Source organism: Berghia stephanieae, chromosome 1, assembly GCF_034508935.2.
Source record: "Berghia stephanieae isolate SIO BIC M18660-M18661 chromosome 1, UCSD_Bste_1.3, whole genome shotgun sequence".
In the NCBI taxonomy this organism is placed as follows: Eukaryota; Metazoa; Mollusca; class Gastropoda; order Nudibranchia; family Aeolidiidae; genus Berghia; species Berghia stephanieae.
This window is the reverse complement of record NC_088360.1, coordinates 39,274,827-39,296,281: the sequence shown is the minus strand read 5'-3', so window position 1 is coordinate 39,296,281 and position 21,455 is coordinate 39,274,827. Positions and strand designations below refer to the sequence as shown.

Sequence of the window (21,455 nt, the reverse complement as noted above, 5' to 3'; positions counted from 1 at the left end):
GGTCAATAAATACTCGTAGGTATGTGTTGGAGGAGGCGGTGGTCAGCGCTGGAAATCATAGGCTACATAATAATAATAATAATAATAATAATAATAATAATAATAATAATAATAATAATAATAATAATAATAATAATAATAATTACGCCCTTTCGCAACGACACCATTAGGTCCCATCGCCTAGGCATTCCATGAAGGAATATAGATAACCCATCAAACAGGATGTCTGATGTCAACAGGAATCACCCATGTTGTCCAAAGTTGATAATAACAATAGCAATAATAATGAAATAGCATAGAGTGGTCAATGCGTGTTCTGATCTCTTTTGTTTTATAATTAATTTTGCATCACTATTTTAAACTGTTTGAAGTCTCACTATTGTATGTTTAATTACAACAAGAAATGTCATGAGAAAGAAAGACGACAGAGCAACATTTTGCAGGATTATTAAGAAGTGGACAGGATTTGATACGAACAAACTTTTTTTCTTGAGAAAGCCAAGGGAGGAGAGAATTGGCTAATTTTGGTACAATCTACACTGTCGACGGGAATGGGTACGAGTGAATGAGTAAACACTCAAAACAGCCACGATAAAGAAGAAACGGCTGTGCCAAGAGAGTTTTCAATTCTTTGTATATTTCTCAAACCTTACGTGAGACAACAAACAAATTTGAGGAAATGACATGCGTAAAAAAAAATATCCAAAATGGTTAAAATGAAATATTATGATCAAATTATTGTCGATTAAATGAATGAAATATGGTGGTATGTATATGGCAAGGAAAAATAAAATTGGAAATCAGTTGTGGACATATTACAAATGTTTAATAAATTTCAAATCTATTAAATAAAAATTGGGTGTTCTAGATTTTTTATCCCACGTTTCTCAGGTGCGGGGGACATCGAACATTTACATCATCTCACGTTCACCATAGTGCTGTACGTTTTGAGGACTGTTGTTATGTCTTTTATTATTATCAGCATCATTGCAAGTGCCAATATAACTTGAACCGTCAACATAATCATTGGCATCATTATCTCCACTTTTGGTTATCGTGTCTCTAAGAGGCACTCCTTTGGTTTCAGGCATTTGAGTGATCATTCCAAAGGAAACAAACATAATTGCGGCCAAAATCATGTAGGAAGTGAACGCACCATGGGATTGGGTAGGTGACAGAAAGGGAGACACTATGCTGCCTATTCGAGCCACCATTATCCCCCAGCTCATGGCAATACCTCTTATCACAGTTGGGTACAATTCCATGGTAAAAAGAACCAGTGAAGCCCACATTGCATCAAGAACCATTTGAGCTGCGAAAACCATAACGGTAGTTCCTACATTATTTACAGACTCTGACGTTACAGTTAATTCAAAAATGGCAGCTCCTAACAAACATGTGGCAATAAGTCCAATGAAAAGCATTCCGGCCACTTTTCTACCTAAAATATTTGGGAGGAAAATTGGTAAAAGAGCAAATGGAATACTAATAATGGAAGAAATCAGAAGATTTATGTAAAAGTTTCCATCCAGTGCCTTGATCCCAAATTTTATCGCATAAGATATTGCTGCAGCCGAAAACCATGGAATGGTAAGAAGAACTGTATATTTGATGTATTCTTTCTTAAAGAGGTAAAGAAAGTTAAATGTCTTCTTAGCATTCACACCATTATGTTTATTAATTGCGTTTGCCATTTCTTGTAAAGTCTCCATAGAAGGTAATGGCTTACCATTTGTCGTGGCAATTTTTGTCGAAACCTTTTTGAAAGTTTTGGATTTATTTTTAACCTCCAGCCATCTTAGACTCTCGGGTATCCACAATGCAGGAATGAGCGCAACAAATCCTAAAATTGAATTGGCTAGATGAATATAACGCCATTTTTTCAAAAACATGCATGTCAAAGCCCAGAAACTACCAGAAATGCTCCAACCTGGAATACCTTGAAGCACGCTTCGCCATTTTTGCGGCACAAACTCCGAAGAATATACATAATAAAGACATATAATGCAGGCACAACAGTTTCCGAGAAAAAACCGAATTGCAGCAAACATTTCCCAAGACACAGAGAATATGGACACGATGTTAAGGCATGCAATTCCCAACACGGCTACATAAACGACAGGTTTTCTTCCAAAAGCATCTCCGAGATGTCCCGCTACAATAGATCCGGTAAATACACCACCCATTTGTATGGATATGACAACATTAGGTATCCATTTTTTGTCACAGAGAAGTCCCCATTCAGAAACAATTGTAGAGGTTGTTGGATCAAATTCAATGCTTTTACATGATTTAAATAATGAGCAGTTTTCTTTTTTAGAATATCCATGTGGTTTCTCTTCAACTGCTGGTGGTACTGTTACATTTGGTCGTGATTGCCACATCAACGCTTTATCTACGATTCTTTCTCCAATTTTGCTTGAATTAAGACTTTCAACAATGCTTATGTTACCGCTGTACATGATAGGGGAATTGTTTGAATTAAGGTCAATACACCTCCAGCCAGGATTGTAGCTGCCAAATGCCATGAAAACCATGGTGAACACAGAGGTGCTGTTAGCCAGCATGAACACACATAACGCGACTATAACTTGAAACTTGCCACAACCGACGAAACTCTCGATTAGCACTCCTGCTTTGCCTGTTTTAAATAAAATGATAGGAAAAACATATCAAGTATAAAATTCAGGTTAATATAGAATACTGTTAGACTTGTGTTCATATCTGATAACCGACCGCAATTATAATTATAGGATTGTTTTAATAGTGTTGAAATGGACAATATTTTGCATCGTTTTGAGAGTATGTATTTACATTACAACAATAAGCCCTTTTAAATTTGGGTTGTTAGACCTGTAGATATGTGCATCGGGTAAACTCATCACCCCTCAACTGCAATCCACTGTATTCACCTGCCCCCGTGGGATTTTGCACAGCAAATTAGGGTCAATTTTCTGATTTTCATTGTAACCGCAAAATCTGCACGTTTTGCAAATTTTTACAAATTCTTTGGTTTTTAAATTTTTTTTTGCAAAATTTGCAAGCTTTTATCTTTCTTTATTATTATAACAATTTTATCGACAGTTAATTTTTTATTGTAACTTTGTTTTCCCAACGTTGTGCCTATTTCCAAATCAGCATGATTTCTGACAAAATGTGCCATTTTTTGTCCCATAATTTTGCATAATTTTGAGTTTGAAATTGCGAAATTCCGCGGAGATATTTTAGTACATGTGTTAGATGTGATACAACATATTTAGAAACCTGCAAACATTTTTGCTAAATTTACTTATTTTCTTCTGTAAAATTCATCATTTTCTTAGCAAAGTTTTGAAATATTTTTTGCAAAAAAACCGTGGGGTCAGATTCACCAGCACCCAAACATTTTTATTCGGAAAAATCTTAGCAATTGTCACATTATACCTTCTGAAATCTGCCCAAAAGAGGATTTCAATTCAGCGCTGAGAATGGAAAGTTTTACCAAACCCCAACATAGTACATATTATCATTCTTTTTGTCATTTTTGAAATGCAAGTAAGTGCGCATGAATACAAGCTACCGTTGAGTCAGTTTAATGACTGCGCAATGCTATAAACAAAACGAATAACGTGATAAGCAATGGTCTTACTTTCCAGGTGTGAAATATTGTGCCAGCAATAAAATCATGGGACTAGCGCATTTATCTTTCAATTTTATATCATAACTAATAAGTGGGGGAAGTGTACTTAGAGAGCAATCGGCTTTTCTAAAAGCGATTTTCTACCTTTTTAATGTTGGACCCCCTCCCTTCAAATGTGAATAACTTCGGCCCTAATTAGGATACTTACAAAATTCAAACTGCATTTTGTCCAGAAATGGTGCATCTATTCGAATATGTAATAAGATTTTTATTTTTCCGATATCGACGCGATGGCTTAGCTAAATCACCAAACGTTGGAGTCAGCAGTTAATTGTCAACTTTTTGTGTTTCAAACTCAAATCTTTATCATTTTGACTTATGGACGGGTCTTAATTTTAATTTTTTATACCTTTGTTAATTCAATTTTTAATACAACATGTCTTTGTATTATTCTTGTTTGTAACCGCGATAGGGTATTTTGTCTGGCCGTGGTCATGGTGTATGGCCGAGCTGAGGTCATTCTTGCTAAAAAAAACAAACACCTAATTCAACGCCACACGCACGTTTACGTGCATGACGTCCAGAACGGCTCGACCAGGAAAACCAGCAAGCCAAATGGATTACGTTTTATCCAGAATAGAGAAACACAGTAACATAAATCGTGTTAGGGTCCGCGACCGGTCGATTGACTCTAGATTTCAAATTTTAGACTGCACTCCAAGGAAGCTAACGGAACTTCTGACAATGTGTGCCAAGTATTTCAAACTGGATTCAAACGCCATTTATACGTAAATACGTAACTGTATATTGCAGTTGTAATTTTCATCTTTGCAAACCTTTCTAAAATCATTTTCCGTCAAGAAATCATAGATATATGTTGGGCCTCTTTGGTAGATATTATGATGTGGTTTATCATACTTCAAATATTTAAGTTTAATTAGACAAGATTAAAAGTTTGCTCTAAGTTTCAACTTAAGAAAAATAATTAATAAATAACGGACTCCGACGGATTTTGGCATCAAATTCAGTTTATCAAAATTTCACCTGTCTTAGTATGTGTGTCAGTATCCATCCTCAATTGCAACAATGTTATCTGATGCTTTGAATGGAATGAAAATGGTTCCTGTTGCCTCCGCAAATGATATGATATTGATTGTTGAAGTATATATTGCAGAATATTGCTCGCGTTAATGGCGGTAAGATTCCAGTTAATGGTGCGTTTTAAATTCGGAAACATGTTGCAATGCTTTGTTGGAGATAACAAAAAGGACTAGGTTAATTAGTTAAATATAGATGGTTATATTGGTGGTTTTAATCCACCTAAAGCAAAGTCTAAAAAGCATTAGAGACTTCGACGGATCAAGCTATATAAAGAACACGCTATAGATACTAAGCTTCTAAAAGCTGTGGGTTATAAAAAGTTATTTACCTGTCAACCTGTGACTGCCGTACCCTGGAAGAACACGTATTTAACAATTTGGCCAGAACACCCATCCTTCTAATATCGATTGCACGATCTTAGATTTGAGGTTTTTTGCCATAATATGGGTCATTTAAATAGATCGAGATTTGAATAACGAATTTGCTGGCCAAATTTTTAAATACGTTATTTTTTCAGAGTGTGACAGTTAACTGGTGAAAACAAATATTACAGCTCCAAACACATAATCTTTCGGGTTAAAAACCCTTATCATTCTATAGCAAAAACAGGCAACGATATCAGCAACGGGGATTGACAACTGACTTACCTCGATCAGACAGAACAAGGTTCGCTACTGCTGCTTAAGATCATTACATTCAATTGCAGCGACGGTTTCCGCACCGCACAATCAACAGTGGATACTTTTCAAAGACGTCACATCAGCTTCCACACAATCCTAAGACGTTTACATGAAGTTGGACGTTCTGCTTGCAGACCAGTTCTGATACCAAGATTGACTATTGTGCATCATCATAAGACTGCAATGGGCCTTACTGGAAACACCGATGTTGGATAATGCAGCAATGGGAAGACATTCTCTAGTCAGACGAAGTTTATTCTTCTTGAGAGAAGAGATGGTCGACTTCGTGTGTACCGACATCAAGGAGAAATCGTTGCTAACAGATGTGATTAGGAGATAGGCAACAGAGGCAGGCGCAGTGTACTGGTTTGGGATGTTATACTTTAGAACAGCTTACATCAACATACAAGGCAACTTTACAGCGCGCAGTGTTGGCATCTCACCTAATTTTTTAACTTGAGGAGCAAGTTTAACATTCATGCATGATAATGCACCAGCACACTATATATCACATGAAACTTTATAATCGGCAATACTGTCCAATTATTACATCCATGAACGCGCTAATTCAAACCCGATTCAACATTTATGGTACATTTTGTATACGTGTTCCATAAAATGCGATCAGTTGTGTCAAACAACAACCTTAAGTTGAAGATCAGAATGAAAGTAGTGGAAAGATATGTTGCAAGTACCCTTTTATACGGTTGTGAAACGTGGACGCTTGACAAAGAATTTACTAGGAGGTTAGAGGTATTTGAGATGTAGATGTATAGAAGACTGTTGAGGCTATCATGGACAGACAAGTATGCGAACGAGGAAGTGTAGGAGAAGGTGAGAACGGGAAGAAAGTTGATCGATACCACCAGAAAGAAGCAGTTCCGGTTTCTGGGACATGTGTGGAAAAGAGACGGAATAGAACGGTTGGTAACATCTGGGATGCTCGAAGGAAAGAGAGCTAGAGGAAGACAGAGAATGACAAATCTAAATAGCCAAAGAATGGCCAAAAGTGATTTAAAAAGCAACACAGATTTCATGCTGACCGGCAACGTGTTCAAGAGTACAAGCCACGATTGATGATGATATATTGGGCTCAAAGGAGCCAAAAAAGACAACAGGAAAACCAAGTCGAGCCTGCGAGAGACCTCAAAATTTGGGAAGACAGCCCTCAGATTGAAATCCACCATTTGGTACTCTCAAAAAGACGCAGATTTGTAGCAATCATAACAAATAGTCGTGGGGGTCTTACACGATATTAAACCCGTGACTTTTAGTTTTCAACATTTCTCGTGATTCTGGGATATTTCGTTGAATTTACAAAAAAAATAATTATTGGTATTTATTGTTTCATGGTACTGGAAGTACGTTGAAGAATATTCCATGTATGTTTCATTATAATACCTTATATTGTTTAATTTTTACCAATGTTCTTCAAGGTGGTCATCTTTTTCGAGAGAATATGACCTTAAACATTTGTGATCTGATTAAGAGAATTTAGTGAAACCTAATAAACTGGTGATCTAGAAACAGAAAACAAAGAGCTGAGTGACCCCCATTATAAATCTTTCTATTGGCAACAATCAAAGCGTGTCTCTCTCGACAGGATTTTGGTGCAACAGATGTCGTTTGTCTCTAGATAAAGGTTCCCATTACGTTTTTTTTTCCTTTATCAGTCTTCTTGCCTTTCCGTTCCTATTTTCTTGTAACTCAAGATTATTGTTTTCATTACTGAACACAAATTTATCCATACTTGGGTCCACAGATTTTATTGTTTTGACAGAGACAACATTGATACCACTCATATGTTCATTTCACACATGACTGTCGTGAGGGATTGTGAACAAAGAGCCTTATCCAAGGACTCAACTTGTGCCGGCGATGGCGAGACCTGAACCAAGGTCTTATGTTACATGTCAGAGTGTCATACCATACGACCACAAAGCCGCTCAAGATAAGATAGTTTTGACTCTCTTCGTCAATCAATCAACAGTGGAACCCAATGCATAACAGGTTCGAATATAACAGGGAACCGTTTACAACAGGTTTTAAATTATCCTTGATTTATCTCCCTCCTTACCTTAAGTAAAATTTACCGGCTATAAATGGACTTTTAAGGACATAATCGGTTATACCAGGGGCGCCGAAACTCACTTGATATCTCAAAATTAAATGCATTAGCCCACATTATATTCATGAAAGCCTACAGCTAAAGGCAACGGAGAGCTAGGCTTTGCCTAGTTCGTGAGTAATTTGTATGTTTGTGTGTATAGGCTACTCATTACTTCATTTTCAATAAAACATGGGTCTTGCTGCAAGCAGACAGTGTGCAGCAAACGAAACACACAGAGAAATAAATAAGCTTCACACGCACACACATACATACACACAAACACACACACACACACACACACAACGTCAGCTTGAAAATATGTGTGAGAGAGACACAATAAATCATAATTTTAAAATATTGATTTCAGCCATTTGGGTTGTTTCCATTGACATTTGGCTATACCAAGACTCAGTTATTATAGGGATTTTAGGCAAGTCCCTTCATCACTGTTATAATGCGGATTCACTTACACTTACATAAGTTGCTGACTATGTAATATAAATATCCCGTAAAGTAATGATTTTGAAATGCACTTTTTAAAAAACGAAGACTCACGCTAATTAATACAAGCAAAACATAATAACCTACATTATTACTATATTCTTGTTGAGCCACGAAAATCTATAGGATTCAGTAGTCTGATGTAACGCCGACCGGCAACGACGGCCATCTTGGTTCTAAACAAACAAAATCATTCCTTTTTATTCTTCATGCTGCTTAGAACTTTTCATATGCCTTGTGATCAGAATGTGTAAAAGTCAAAACATGATCAAATTTATGCTTTTTTCCCTCTTGGATACGCTTTTACGCTCGCCGGAGAAATATTTCATACGGCGTCCGCCATTGTTCCGATAGTTTAGAGCCAGTGTTACTAAGTTACCATGCGTCATTAGGAAGGAAGTGACGTTACAACTGTTGAAGAGTATTAAGACCATGGGCTACCATGAAGCTGATGTCGAATTCCACTCACAGTTTGATTTGTTTCTATTATGTAACGTTCCCTTGTTGAGCTTTTTACTCAAATTTATAACAAAAACTTTTGAGCGTTCAACCCAAAATCTAAATGATGATGAAACGTGCCTTGCCCAATGGCATAGAAAGTTCTGGGTCTCACATACATATACACACACGCAACTCCCCCCCCCCCCCACACACACAAAGAAAGGTAAATCATGGGTGAAAAGATATGCGTGATCTGTGAGACCAAGGACATAATAACACATCATTTGGAGACATTAATCGTATTGATTATCAGTGGAGTAGACATTGTAAAATAAAAAAATAAAAATAGACTATTGAGAAATAATTAGCTTGATTTGGTACAACCTACATTTCTCATGTTTTCTCTGCTGTCTGGATCTGGGGTCTTTTGGTGTATGTGGTACAGTTTTCAAGTCAGGGACCTTTTTAATGATCTTTCCCTGTTTCCTTCAGCCAAACTTTGTACTTAGCGCCAGTCATAGTTACTTCATCGTCAACGCCGTAGCATGCATTTATGAAGAATGTGGCTTCTTTGATAACATCTTCAAAGCTGGCACTGCTGTTTCCAAGCTTGTCCAATCTGTGTCTCCTGTGAAGAACTTTGTGATGATTGTATTTTTTCCTATACCATAGGTTTAGCCACAGCATCACACCAGGTAGCGCTGCTGCAAGAAGATAAAGCGCAATTTATTGATTTCTGATTGGACACCGTTTTCCCAATGTCAACAAGTCCATGCTCTCCACTTGAAGCTTCCATCATCATCGAGCAGTGGTTGGAGTCCAAGTCAAGCCTGTGGTAGAAATGAACTAACAGCATTAAAACATCCGTATCGTCACTAACCACCTTAACAACATTGGTGTGTGAAGCAGCATGCATTGCTCGTTGCATCATAATAACATCCGCTTTCTCGTGTGTCGTCTATTCTTGTGGCGACTTTTCCATTTTCAATTTAGAGAGAAACTCTTTCGTGTCCTGTGATAATCTGATGATTTTCACATAGTAGGGCTACAACTTTGGACATAAATCCCGCACAGTGTATGCTGATCAACTGCTTTTTGTTCTCAGTGCAATAAAGAACTGAGGCCTGAGGAAGCAAAGGAGTGTGTAATGTAAGTTGGTGTGCCGTTTGAACTTTTACACTGCAACCTTGCCGAGTAGCCCCTTTTGGTACTGAAATCATGGTATCTGTCAAGAACAAAGGGTTCGTCACTTCTGTCCATTTTCGCCAATAAGAGTGTCCAAAAACTGTTGACATAAGTAGTAATATAAAAAGCATGAGAAACCCTTGTTAAATTGTTAAATAAAAAATTGCATGATCAGCAGTTTATAACAATAGTGTGTAAGTGTGTTATAGTATTACACATGTGTAATAGGTGTGTCAATTGTATTATTGTTGTGTGTTGTACACACTTTGCAGTTATTTTTAATTGTATTATTGTGTGTTTTACACACTTTGTAATTATTTATGTCGTTAATATACATGCGTAGGAGAAACCGTTATTAAATTGTAAAATATGTATTATCATTGTATTATAGTATTGTGTAAGTTTGTTATAGTATTAGATATATATGTAAAACGTGTGTTAATTTTATTATTGTCGTGTGTTTTACACACTTTGTAGTTATTTTTAAAATTGTATTATTGTGTGTTTTACACACTTTGTAATTATTTCTTAACATACATGCGCAGGAGAAACCGTTGTTAATTTGTTTAATATGTATTATGATTATTTTATTATAGTGTAATTGTGTTATAGTATAAGATATATCTAATCCTTGTGTTGATTGTATTATTGTTGTGTGTTTTACCCACTTTGTAATTATTTCCGTATTAGATGTGCGATAGCTATATTGATGAGATTTAAAAAATAGATAACAAAAAGTCCATGTTTTAATGTCATTGTCCTAATGTAATGTCTGTGAATAGATACGAAGATGCAACGTCACATAAGTTAATAACACTCACTTTAAACAATGTTGATATATTTTAGAATAATAATAATCATAGGTTCAAAATTACTCATAATAGATCTCGCATCTCTATTCGGATTTGAACTTGAGACATTTTCGTGCGATAGATAGACGCCTTACAATTTGATCAATAAAGAATCGGTGTGTGATCACGACCACGACTCATGGTCGTGATCAACACAATTCGTCGTTTTCTTACGATTCCTGTCTTCTCTGAAAGCCCATAATCGCGCAGAAAGCTTACTCAGCGAAAAAAAGATGAAACATAATCAATAGTATAAAAAAAAAGACTTATTGCGTTGTATTGATTAAAGATCCATTTGTTCCTTACATATTTATTTCAACAGGCTGTTAAACTTTCATGAAACCGACACGGTTGTTGTATTGAATTTCACAATTCTTATTATTTAAAACTAACACTTGCTTGGTCTATGGAGATAAAGTGTTTGCGTAAGCGTTTAAAGTCATTTCATTATTGCACGTTTTATCAGAGAATTACATGATGTCAAGTCACGTTTATCGATATCTTTTGGCAAGAAATTATTGACGAGAACTATATATAATAGAGAGTGATGAAAGCTACTTTACCACGGGGGGAGAAGAACAATTCAACCATGGAACCTCAAAAAATTGGAAAAAGAAATATTTTCGTAAGTGTAGGCGAGTTTCAGGGCAAATTAAAAACTCACATACGCTATTATGTTGACAAGGACAACGAATTAATCCCCCAGAGAAAGGGGATCGCATTAGACACCGAAGAGGTCAAAGAGTTAAAGAAGATAATACCAAAAGTATTAGATTTGTTCGAGAAAAAAAATTCGTCAATGGACGAGATGGACAAAATGGAGAACAAGAAAACTAAGATTAGGAGGAAACGGAAACACGATGACCAGGAAGATTGTGAATAGAGATGAACCATTATTATTATTTTTGTGAATCATTTTTTATTAGTCACCATTGTTATATATTTTAAATTTTAAAACTTTTGAAAATACCCGAGTTTTCTCCTCCACCGTCGATCATCTACCGGACTTAAAATTTTAATATGTACTTATTCTTCTTTATTACAGAGCTAAAAATAGTAGATTTCAATATGATACGTCATTCAGTTTCGAATTAAGAAAATGGACCAGTTTAAACAAGAATATACAGCAATATTAGCAGAAAAACTCTCAGAAGTGCTCTATGATTTTTGTGAAGGATGCAAAAATGTGACTGACAATCAATTAGGACACACATGCGTCGAATACGACGAAGGTGAAAAGATTTTCTTTTTTTTTTGACAAAGCTTTCAGCAAATTAGATAAAGACAAAGTGATAAAAAAAGTCAAACAGGCCTTACTACATCAAATGCTAGAAGACAAGGTGGGAGCGGAAGAGACCTTTCAATTTCTCCCACTGTCGAGAACCGACTGTCGAGATACAAAAGTATCATCTTCATCCTCATCATCACCTGGATCAAGGTAATTTATATTTTATCCTTCGTCATTATTCTTTTTAAAATTATTCATTTGGTTATTTGTCCAATTAAAACATTGTAAAGTTAGTGAAAAAACAATTGTGACACAAGAGAGAGAGAGAGAGAGAGAGAGAGAGAGAGAGAGAGAGAGAGAGAGAGAGAGAGAGAGAGAGAGAGAGAGAGTGTTTTGTTTTAGCTGATAATTAAGAATTATACTATACTCATCATCATCATCATCATCATCATCATCATCATCATCATCATCGCGATTATATTATTATTATTATTATTATTATTATTATTATTATTATTATTATTATTATTATTATTATTATTATTATTATTATTATTATTATTATTATTATTATCATCATCATCATAATCATCATCATTATACTCATCTTTCCCCAGTCAACCAGAACCAGATCGTAATTAATCAAGCCACAACCTTTCTTCGGACTTCAGTACCCTAAGCATTTGTTCCATTCTACATCAACCTCTGGAAGCTCGTTCGGTATTATTATATTGTTTGTTTGTTCGTTTGTTTGTTTGTTTTTCTTATAATTTTAAAAATGTATATTTGTGATATTTGTGGTAAACAATATAAGCATATGTACACCCTTACGTATCACAAAAAAATTAAGCATGAGCAACTGTATTCTTGCGATTCGTGTACTAAAATATTTAGTTCAAAGCAACGCTTAAATTACCATAAATCGAATGTTAACTGTTTGAACAATCCTACTTATCACTGTGACGTATGTCAAAAACTATTCAAAACTAAATTTAACCTTAATCGTCATAAAACCGCAAAGCATCAAAAACAGACATTAATTTCATGCGACATTTGTTCAAAAACATTTACAAGGAGAGATAATTTTAAATCACATAAAGAAATATGTCATGCTGTACAACAACAAAAACAACAACAACAACAACAACAACAACAACAACAACAACAACAACAACAACAACAGCGACCGTCTTTACTCGCTACCTCGTTCTTCGAAAGTAACGAAGAAGACGAAGCCATAAATTCGATAATACAAGAATACAGAAATTCTATAAGAACACATTATACTGAAGGGAGACACCAGTCTGTTTATGTAATTGAATGGCACTCGCCACATTTTATAGAACAGCTGAAAGAAATATTTTATAGACAAGAAGAGAGGTTCAAGATAAATTATAGTCACAGTTTTCTACTCCAACATAAAGAAACAACTGAGTATAGATTTTTTCACGCATCGAATAATAATCACAGAGTCTTAGAAGTTCCTAAATTGATAGGTAACTGGGAAGATTTCAGACAATTTATAAATATCGTCAAAAATAATGATGATCTAGATTCTGTTAGTGTAAACAGAGAAGACACCAAATGGGCTGTACATTCTATCCTTTCGACTAATTTTTACGTAGATAAAATCCATTATTTTCCTATAGGTTGTTGTGATATTGAGCCACCAAGCGATATAATAAATAATAAAAGTATCTATTCACTACATCGTACCCAACATGGAAAACCATACAAAGACAATCTTTGTCTTTTTAGATGTCTCGCGTTATTTCGAGGGGCTTCAATCCATGATTTAGAGACTCAGACACAAAGTCTATTCACTGTTTATAAGGCTGATAAATGTAGCAGTTTTACAGGGGTTAAATTAAACGAAATTGAGAAATTAGAGAAACTTTTTGATGTAAATATTGATATTTACAAATATATCGACGTCGCATTATCTCGATTTACTTTAATGAAAAGAAGCGACTATACTCATTCGGCTACCATGCGCGTTCTACTCCATCACAATCACTTTTGCTATATCAAGAATATTGATCAAGTTGTTAAGACTTTTACTTGTAATAAATGCAACAAATTATGGAATTCTCACAAGAGGTTTTTAGCTCATGAGAAAATATGCCAAGGAGATAAAATACGTCACCATTACCCTGGTGGTGTGTATCAACTCGCTTTGACCGATCTAGAAAAACTGAGAGAAGAGGGAATTGATATCAGTCCTGATTACGTATACCCATTTAGATGCGTTTTTGATATCGAATCTTATTTTGAAAAAGATGATATTCAACAACCAAAGTCCACGACTTCTAAAACAACTTATACGCTCAAGCATGTACCCATGTCGATAGCTATCGCAACTAATGTTCCAGGATTTGACACTCCTGTGTTCTTCGTATCAGAGAACGATCCCCAGGCGCTGGTAGATCGCATGGTAGATTATTTAGAGACAGTGAGCGATCACGCCTTTTCTTATCTCCGTGACGTTGTATTTCACCACGCTTATGAACAAATTGAGGATAATCAAAAACAGCAGCAGATTTTAGACCGTTACTTGAAACAAATGATTGTTGTCGGGTTTAATTCCAAAAACTACGATTTAAATGTATTGAAACCATTCTTAATCAAAAGGTTGTTAAAGACAAATGACCTGAAAGTTGTAAAAAAAAGTCACGCCTTCTTGTGTATCAGCAACGAAAAACTAAAATTTCTAGATATTACCAATTACCTTGCCCCGGTTTCAGCTACTCTCAGTACTTAAATGCGTATAACGTTGAAGAAAAAAAGGGTTTTTTTCCTTACGAATATTTTGATACTTTGGATAAATTAAAAGAAACATCACTTCCGCCTAGAGCAGCGTTCCATAGTGTTCTAAAAAATAGCGACATTTCTGAAGAAGATTACAAATATTGTCAGCGAATATGGAAAGAAGAAAAAATGTCGACAATGCTAGATTTCCTAAAATGGTATAACTTAAGGGATTGTGTTCCAATGTTAACCGCTCTCGATAGACAAACAGAGTTCTATAAACACCTAGGACTGGATATTTTTAAAAACGCACTTTCAATTCCAGGCGTTACACTCAGATATTTATTCAAAAACATTCCAGAAAACATCATTTTTTCTTTATTTAATGAAAAAAATAAAGATTTGCATCAATTAATGCGTAGCAACGTATGTGGAGGTCCCTCTATCATATTTACTCGTTATGTAGAGAAAGATGTAACATCTATTAGAGGTAATAGCGACAAACTCGTCAAGAGTCTAAAAGGTTATGACGCGAACAGTCTTTATCTCTATTGTTTAGGACAAGACATGCCGACAGATTTAGCGATACGAAGACGTAAAAGTAGAGGCTATAGAGCTGAGAAACTCGATCCATATGGACAGGAAGCCTGTTCGTGGTTGGAATGGGAAAGTTATAGAAGAAACATTCACATCAAACACAAATTTAATAGTACTGAGAAAGTTTTGGGAAGTAAAAAGAAGTACAAAGCCGATGGCTGGTGGTCTGACGCAAATCAATCTCTCGTGTTCGAATATTTTGGTTGCTGGATACACGGCCACAGTAAGTGTGACTTAAATCGATCTGAAAAAAATATATTTGGCCAGAGTTTTTTAGAAAGAAAACGGAAGACAGAGGAAAAATTGAATTATTTGAGAAAAGAGCTTAATCTCGAAGTAGTGGTTATGTGGGAGTGCGAATGGTTAAAATTAAAAAAAAGTGATCCTCGCATTCGAGCCTACCTAGACAGAAAGTTACCTCCCCGTAAAGATCCTTTCAGTAAATTGAAATCTATTACAAAAGAAGCTATCGTTTGCGCAGTCATGAATGATGATTTATTCGGGTTTGTCCAGTGTGATATTCGAGTTCCATCTCATCTTTACCCGTACTACGCTGACATGCCTCCGATATTCAAAAATACAATGATTTATAGAGAAAATATAGGTGAAACGATGAAACAATTTGCTATTGATCATAATCTATTAACACAACCTAGACGTAGTTTGATCAGTAGTTACCATGCTCGAGGGATTTTACTGACAACACCCTTGCTCAAGTGGTATTTGAATCATGGTCTTCTGGTCGATGATATCATGCAAATAATTGAATATGTCCCGAAAAAATGTTTTTCGACATTTGTTGAAACCGTGTCCAATGCCAGACGTGAAGGTGATAGGGACAAAAAGTATGGTATACTTGCAGAGACAATGAAACTGATGGGAAATTCAGCGTATGGAAAAACCCTAGAAGGACTAGACAAACATATGACAGTTTTTTATTCGGAAGATGATGAAACCATTTCTCAAAAGGTCAACTCTCCTTTATTTAGGAAAATGACACCTTTGACCCCGAAGTTACATGAAATAGAATCTGTTAAAACCAATATTCGCTGGTATTTGCCGATTCAGATAGGCTCAGTAGTATATTCTTACGCAAAACTTAGAATGTTGGAATTTCATTATGATTTTATTGATCGGTTTATTCCAAGGATGGATTATCAGCTGTTTGAAACTGATACAGACTCATTGTATATCGCCTTTAGTGAAAATGATTTGACTAAGATGATTAAACCATCGTTCATTGATGAATTTTATCAGGAATATGGTGATTGGTTTCCCAGTATTGCCTGTAAAACTCACCACAACGAATTCGTTTCAAACAAAACCGGCTTTGTTCCATCTCTTTGTTGTGAAATTTATCAAAAGCATGAGAAAAGAACACCCGGGTTATTCAAATTGGAATATGAAGGAGACGCTTTGCTCAAAAACATACATTTGTTTCAGTGATAAGAAAACAAAAATAAGTTGCAAAGGTTTGAGTAAAAGGCTAAACGAACTTACTAAAGAAAAATATCTGAATGTTTTAAAGAATAAAACTAGCGGGTCAGGTGTAAATAGGGGATTTAGAACTATTGATGCCCACGTGTACAGCTATAAACAGGAGCGAGCCAGTCTTTCATATTTCTATATAAAAAGGAAGGTATGCCCAGATGGTATCACCACTCTTCCACTCTTGATCTAGATTGTTGATCTAATTACACATACTGAAGAACAACCAGAAATAACAATGATAGATGTTAGATTTCAACACCCCTTTAACTGTCTAATCTCTGGCCCAACGTGTTCGGGCAAGACCATGTGGGTAATACGCTTTCTAGATAACATAGAACACATCATGTCACCAACCCCAGCGGAGATATTGTGGTGTTACTCGGAATGGCAACCTATTTTTGAAAAGCTAAAATCAATTTCATTTGTAGAAGGATTACCGAGATGGCAAGAATGGGAGGATGGGAAGAGAAGATTGGTAATAATCGATGACTTGATGAATGAAACAGACGATTCGATCACAAAACTATTTACAAAAGGCTCGCATCATAGAAATATCAGCGCTATATATATAGTTCAGAATCTTTTCAATAAAAATAAACATCATAGAACAATCAGTCTGAACAGTCATTACTTAGTAGTCTTTAAAAACCCACGTGATGCGAGTCAAATCAATAGATTAGCTCAGCAAATATATCCCATTAAGTTGAAGTTTGTGGAAAGTTCATTTAAAGACGCGTCTTCACAACCATTTGGTTACTTACTTTTTGATCTGAGACAGAAAACACCTGACCATCTACGTCTACGGTCAAATATTTTTCCACCTGAGCACACGGTCGTTTATTTACAAAAATGACAATATCCAAGTGTTTAAAGAGAAACATCCCACTTATTAGATTGATAGCAAAAGCTGGTTCTCGTACTAAAAAAGCCTTATTAAGAAGTGCAACACCAGATGTTATAAAAAGTTTGAGCGAATGCGCGTTAAATGTTTTAAAAGGAAACGTACCCCTGTCATCGACTCAAAAGAAAAAGCTCTGTAGACACAAACAGAGTCTACGATCATTAGCAGCTAAAAGAATATCGATTAAAAGGAAGAAAACTATTTTACAAAGAGGAGGATTTACCCAGCCTTATTGGGACCTGTATTGAACGTCCTCGGTGGTTTATTACTTCAGTAGTCATGGAACATGCAAAAAAATGATACTTGTGGACCCTAGGATGTTAAATTCTGTGAGAAATGAACCAGCTGTCCCCGATGCTACATCGTTAAGTTTAAGTGATATGGACAATGAGATGAGTGAAATTTTACAAAGAAGTGACCTTAACCCGCAAGACAAAATGAATGAATATCAACAGATATTATGGAGATATCTCAAACGTTACGACCAAACAAAAGAGAAGTCTTTTAAAACTAGAACAAATTCACAAAAACCGATAGAAATAAAAAATGATTATGAAACAAGTATAAAGGGTATTATGGATAGTGTTCCTAAAACCTTAAAAGGGAAAGCCGAGCGTCTACTTAAACACGTTCATCAAAACTCGGATTTACAATGGAACACACGTGGTGAAATCTCGTATAAAGGAGAAACGATCAGAAACAGTAACATTATCGATTTGATTAACGATGTATTGAGAAAACGAAAGGGTTTTGATCCAGAAGGCTGGCGTGTTTTCGCGACTGTGTTACGTGAATCAAATATCCCACAAGATTTGATTGGTCACCCAGATCGTTGGAGTGTTATTCGTGAACCATCCAATAGCATAAAACCAAATATTTCTAAAAATACACAACCACTTTTTAAATGGGAAGAATACAAATAAATGACGGAGAAGAGGCTTAGACGGGTATATTACCAAATCCTGGGTCTTTTGGAGGAGTTGGACGTTTGGTAAAGGCTACTAAAACAAAAACATCTGACGCAAAACGTTGGTTAGCTTATCAAGACACTTACAGTCTTCATAAACCTGTAAGGTATAATTTTAAACGCAGAAAAACTATCGTTCCCGGGTCCTGGTCCCAATTTCAAGCGGATCTTGTGGATTTTCAAAAGCTAAAGAAGGAAAACAGAGGATATTCCTATATCTTGACGTGTATCGATGTTTTCAGTAAATATGCCTGGGCTATTCCTTTGAAGAACAAAACAGGTACTGCTCTTAAAGAAGCTTTTCAAAATATATTTAACAATCATCGGATCCCCGTGAAACTGCAAACCGATTGCAGGGCTGAATTTACCAACAAGATACTCCAGAGATACTTAAGAGAACAGAATGTTGAATTTTTTACTACTCAAAACAACGACATCAAAGCGGCGATTGTTGAACGTTTTAATAGAACACTGAAAGAAAAGATATGGAGATATTTCACGTGGAAAAATACCAGAAACTATTTAAACGTATTGCCCCAGATTCTAAACGATTATAATAATTCTTTTCACAGAAGTATAGGTCGCGCCCCTGTAGAGGTGACACCCGAAAACCAAGAGGAGGTTTGGTCAAAACTTTATACAAGAGATATACCTAAAAAAAGACGCGTAGAAAAGTATAAGTTAGGAGATAGGGTCAGAATCAGTAAAACTCGAGTAACATTTAGAAAGGGTTATCTCCCCTGGTGGAGCGAGGAATTATTTACTGTTAGTAGGATTAATAGAACTGCTCCAATTACCTATAGGATAAAGGACGATTCTGGTGATGAAGTAAAAGGTTCTTTTTACACAGAGGAATTGCAAAAGACTGGAGATGAACATATTTTTCACATTGAAAAAATATTGAGACACCGAAAACGAGGACGTATAGAATATCTTGTTAAGTGGAGTGGTTATGATCATTCATTTAATTCGTGGATTCCAAAAGACTCACTCTTAACTTTATCATAAATTGCTGAATGACGTCATGTTTTATTTAACACTACCCAGTAATAGTAGTATGATATATTACCCCGATAACCACGCGGGTCATTTTTTTACAAAGTTAGCTGAGTCATTTGATTTAAATGAGAATTACGAGGTCGGTCTCTCTGAAATTATACTCCCAAATTCTTACCGAAACATTAATGAAAAAGAGTGCTGGTTATCTTTCCGAAACGACAATGACACAGAACAAAAAACAATACGGATACCCTCTGGACTATATAAGACTGCTGATGAATTAATTTCGACTATCAACAACCTAATCAAAGTGAATTCATCCAAAAAAAAATTACGGTAATATCAAATTGTTTTACAACTCGTCGACTCGTAAAGCTACGATAAGACTTTACAGGAAAGGTAGCATTATAGAACTCAGTCCAACATTAGCCGAAATCCTTCATATTACGGATCAACATTTACTCTGGGGGCGTGGTAATTATCAGAGCAAAGGTATAGTAAAGATCAATAAAGATCACGATTCTGTATACATATACTGTGATCTTTTCCAACCCAGACCTGTAGGAGATTAGCACCCTTGGTTCGTATCATCCCACCCGGTGACAGAGAAGCTGACGTATTACATTTCATATTCGACAAGATTAATTACGTACCAATAAATCGATTTCAATTCAACACAGTGGAGATCCTGGTGACCACGGATACCGGAAAGGAGGTGAAATTCGAAGAGGGAAAGACAGTGGTGACATTACATTTTCGAAAAAAAAGACCGGAAGATTATTGACGTCATCATGAGGTCGGGTGCATTTCAGGCAGATAAAAAAGCATATGAGGATTATTATTGTACACAAGCCGGACACGGATTACCAGTCTTTGTTGGTGGGAGAAATTACAGAGGAAGAGGTTTTGGAAAACTACTTGGATCTATAGGCAGAACTATTATTCCTATTTTAAAAAAAGGCGGGAAATCATTACTCAAAGAATCTGCTCGCACGGGTTTAGAAGTTGCTGGTGATGTGTTATCCGGGAAAAGCGTTAGATCTGCCGTGAAAGATAGAGCTACCAGAGCTGGAAAACGATTATTAGATAAAGCAGTTCACAAAGTTGTAAGTGGTGTGGGAATAACACCACCCGCTCCACCTGGTGAGCCGCAAAGAAAACGTATAAAAAGAAGCACCTCGAAGAGAAACAAAGGTAAAAACGTAAGACATAGAGAGAAGAGAAACCCCAAAGATATTTTCGGATAAACATGTCTCTGTTGCATCACCAATCATCGGAAAGTTTAGATTCTGGTTTAGATCTATTCACTGTCTTACCGACTCAAACATCTGTGCAAAGCGGATCATTTGTAGAATTTCACCCTCTCTCAACATTAACACATGGAGCGCCTATTGAATTTACAATCAGCGGAGGTACGAGTGATTATATCGATTTAACCAATACGTATTTACATATTAAGGCCAAGATTACAAAAGCGGATGGAACAAATCTGGATGATAATGCGGATGTGGCACCTGCGAATTATTTCTTGCACTCTCTGTTCTCCCAGGTTGACCTCATATTAAACGATACTCTCGTTTCAACCAGTGACAATCTGTATCCATACAGAGCTATTTTTGAAACATTATTGAACTCGAGTCCAGAAGCAAAGAAGAGTCATCTGACAAGTCAATTTTTTTATACCGATACACCTCACCACACTGAAAAGACCACAGGTGATGAGAATAAAGGACTAAAAATCAGGCGATCCCTGACCGCAAACAGCAAAGAAATAGACATGCTAGGAAGATTACACTTGGACTTTACACATCAAGAAAGATATTTGATAAATGGTGTGGATGTAAAAATCAGACTCACACCCTCTAAAGATTCATTTAATCTGATAGCTAATGATAATACCTCCGGTTTTCGGAGTAAGATCACTCATGCGTCTATTCATGTCAGAAAGGCTAAATTAAATCCTGCTGTTCAACTAGCTCACGAGAGTGCTTTAATAAAAGGTAACATAAAATATCCATTGAAAAGAGTTGTTCAAA

General features: G+C 35.9%; 2 protein-coding genes across 3 annotated transcripts; one reads left to right on the top strand and one right to left on the bottom strand.

The window, feature by feature from the left end:
• Positions 1 to 804: 804 nt before the first annotated feature.
• LOC144974144 (uncharacterized protein F23F12.3-like) lies at positions 805 to 9,683 on the bottom strand. 2 transcript variants are annotated; one of them, XM_078917062.1, is made up of 2 exons: positions 8,841 to 9,683; positions 805 to 2,641 (listed from the first exon to the last, which is right to left on the bottom strand). In XM_078917062.1, the coding sequence occupies exon 2, from the start codon at positions 2,565 to 2,567 to the stop codon at positions 912 to 914; it is 1,656 nt and encodes a 551-aa protein (XP_078773188.1). In that variant the 5' UTR covers positions 2,568 to 2,641; positions 8,841 to 9,683; the 3' UTR covers positions 805 to 911. The 2 variants fall into 2 exon arrangements, with proteins under 2 accessions (XP_078773188.1, XP_078773180.1); XM_078917054.1 differs by lacking the exon at positions 8,841 to 9,683 and adding an exon at positions 4,664 to 4,799.
• A 4,598-nt stretch (positions 9,684 to 14,281) lies between these two features.
• On the top strand, positions 14,282 to 17,983 carry LOC144974136 (uncharacterized). Its single transcript, XM_078917041.1, has one exon. It carries the CDS (start codon positions 14,654 to 14,656, stop codon positions 16,505 to 16,507), a length of 1,854 nt encoding a protein of 617 aa, XP_078773167.1. The 5' UTR covers positions 14,282 to 14,653; the 3' UTR covers positions 16,508 to 17,983.
• The last annotated feature ends 3,472 nt before the right edge of the window (positions 17,984 to 21,455 follow it).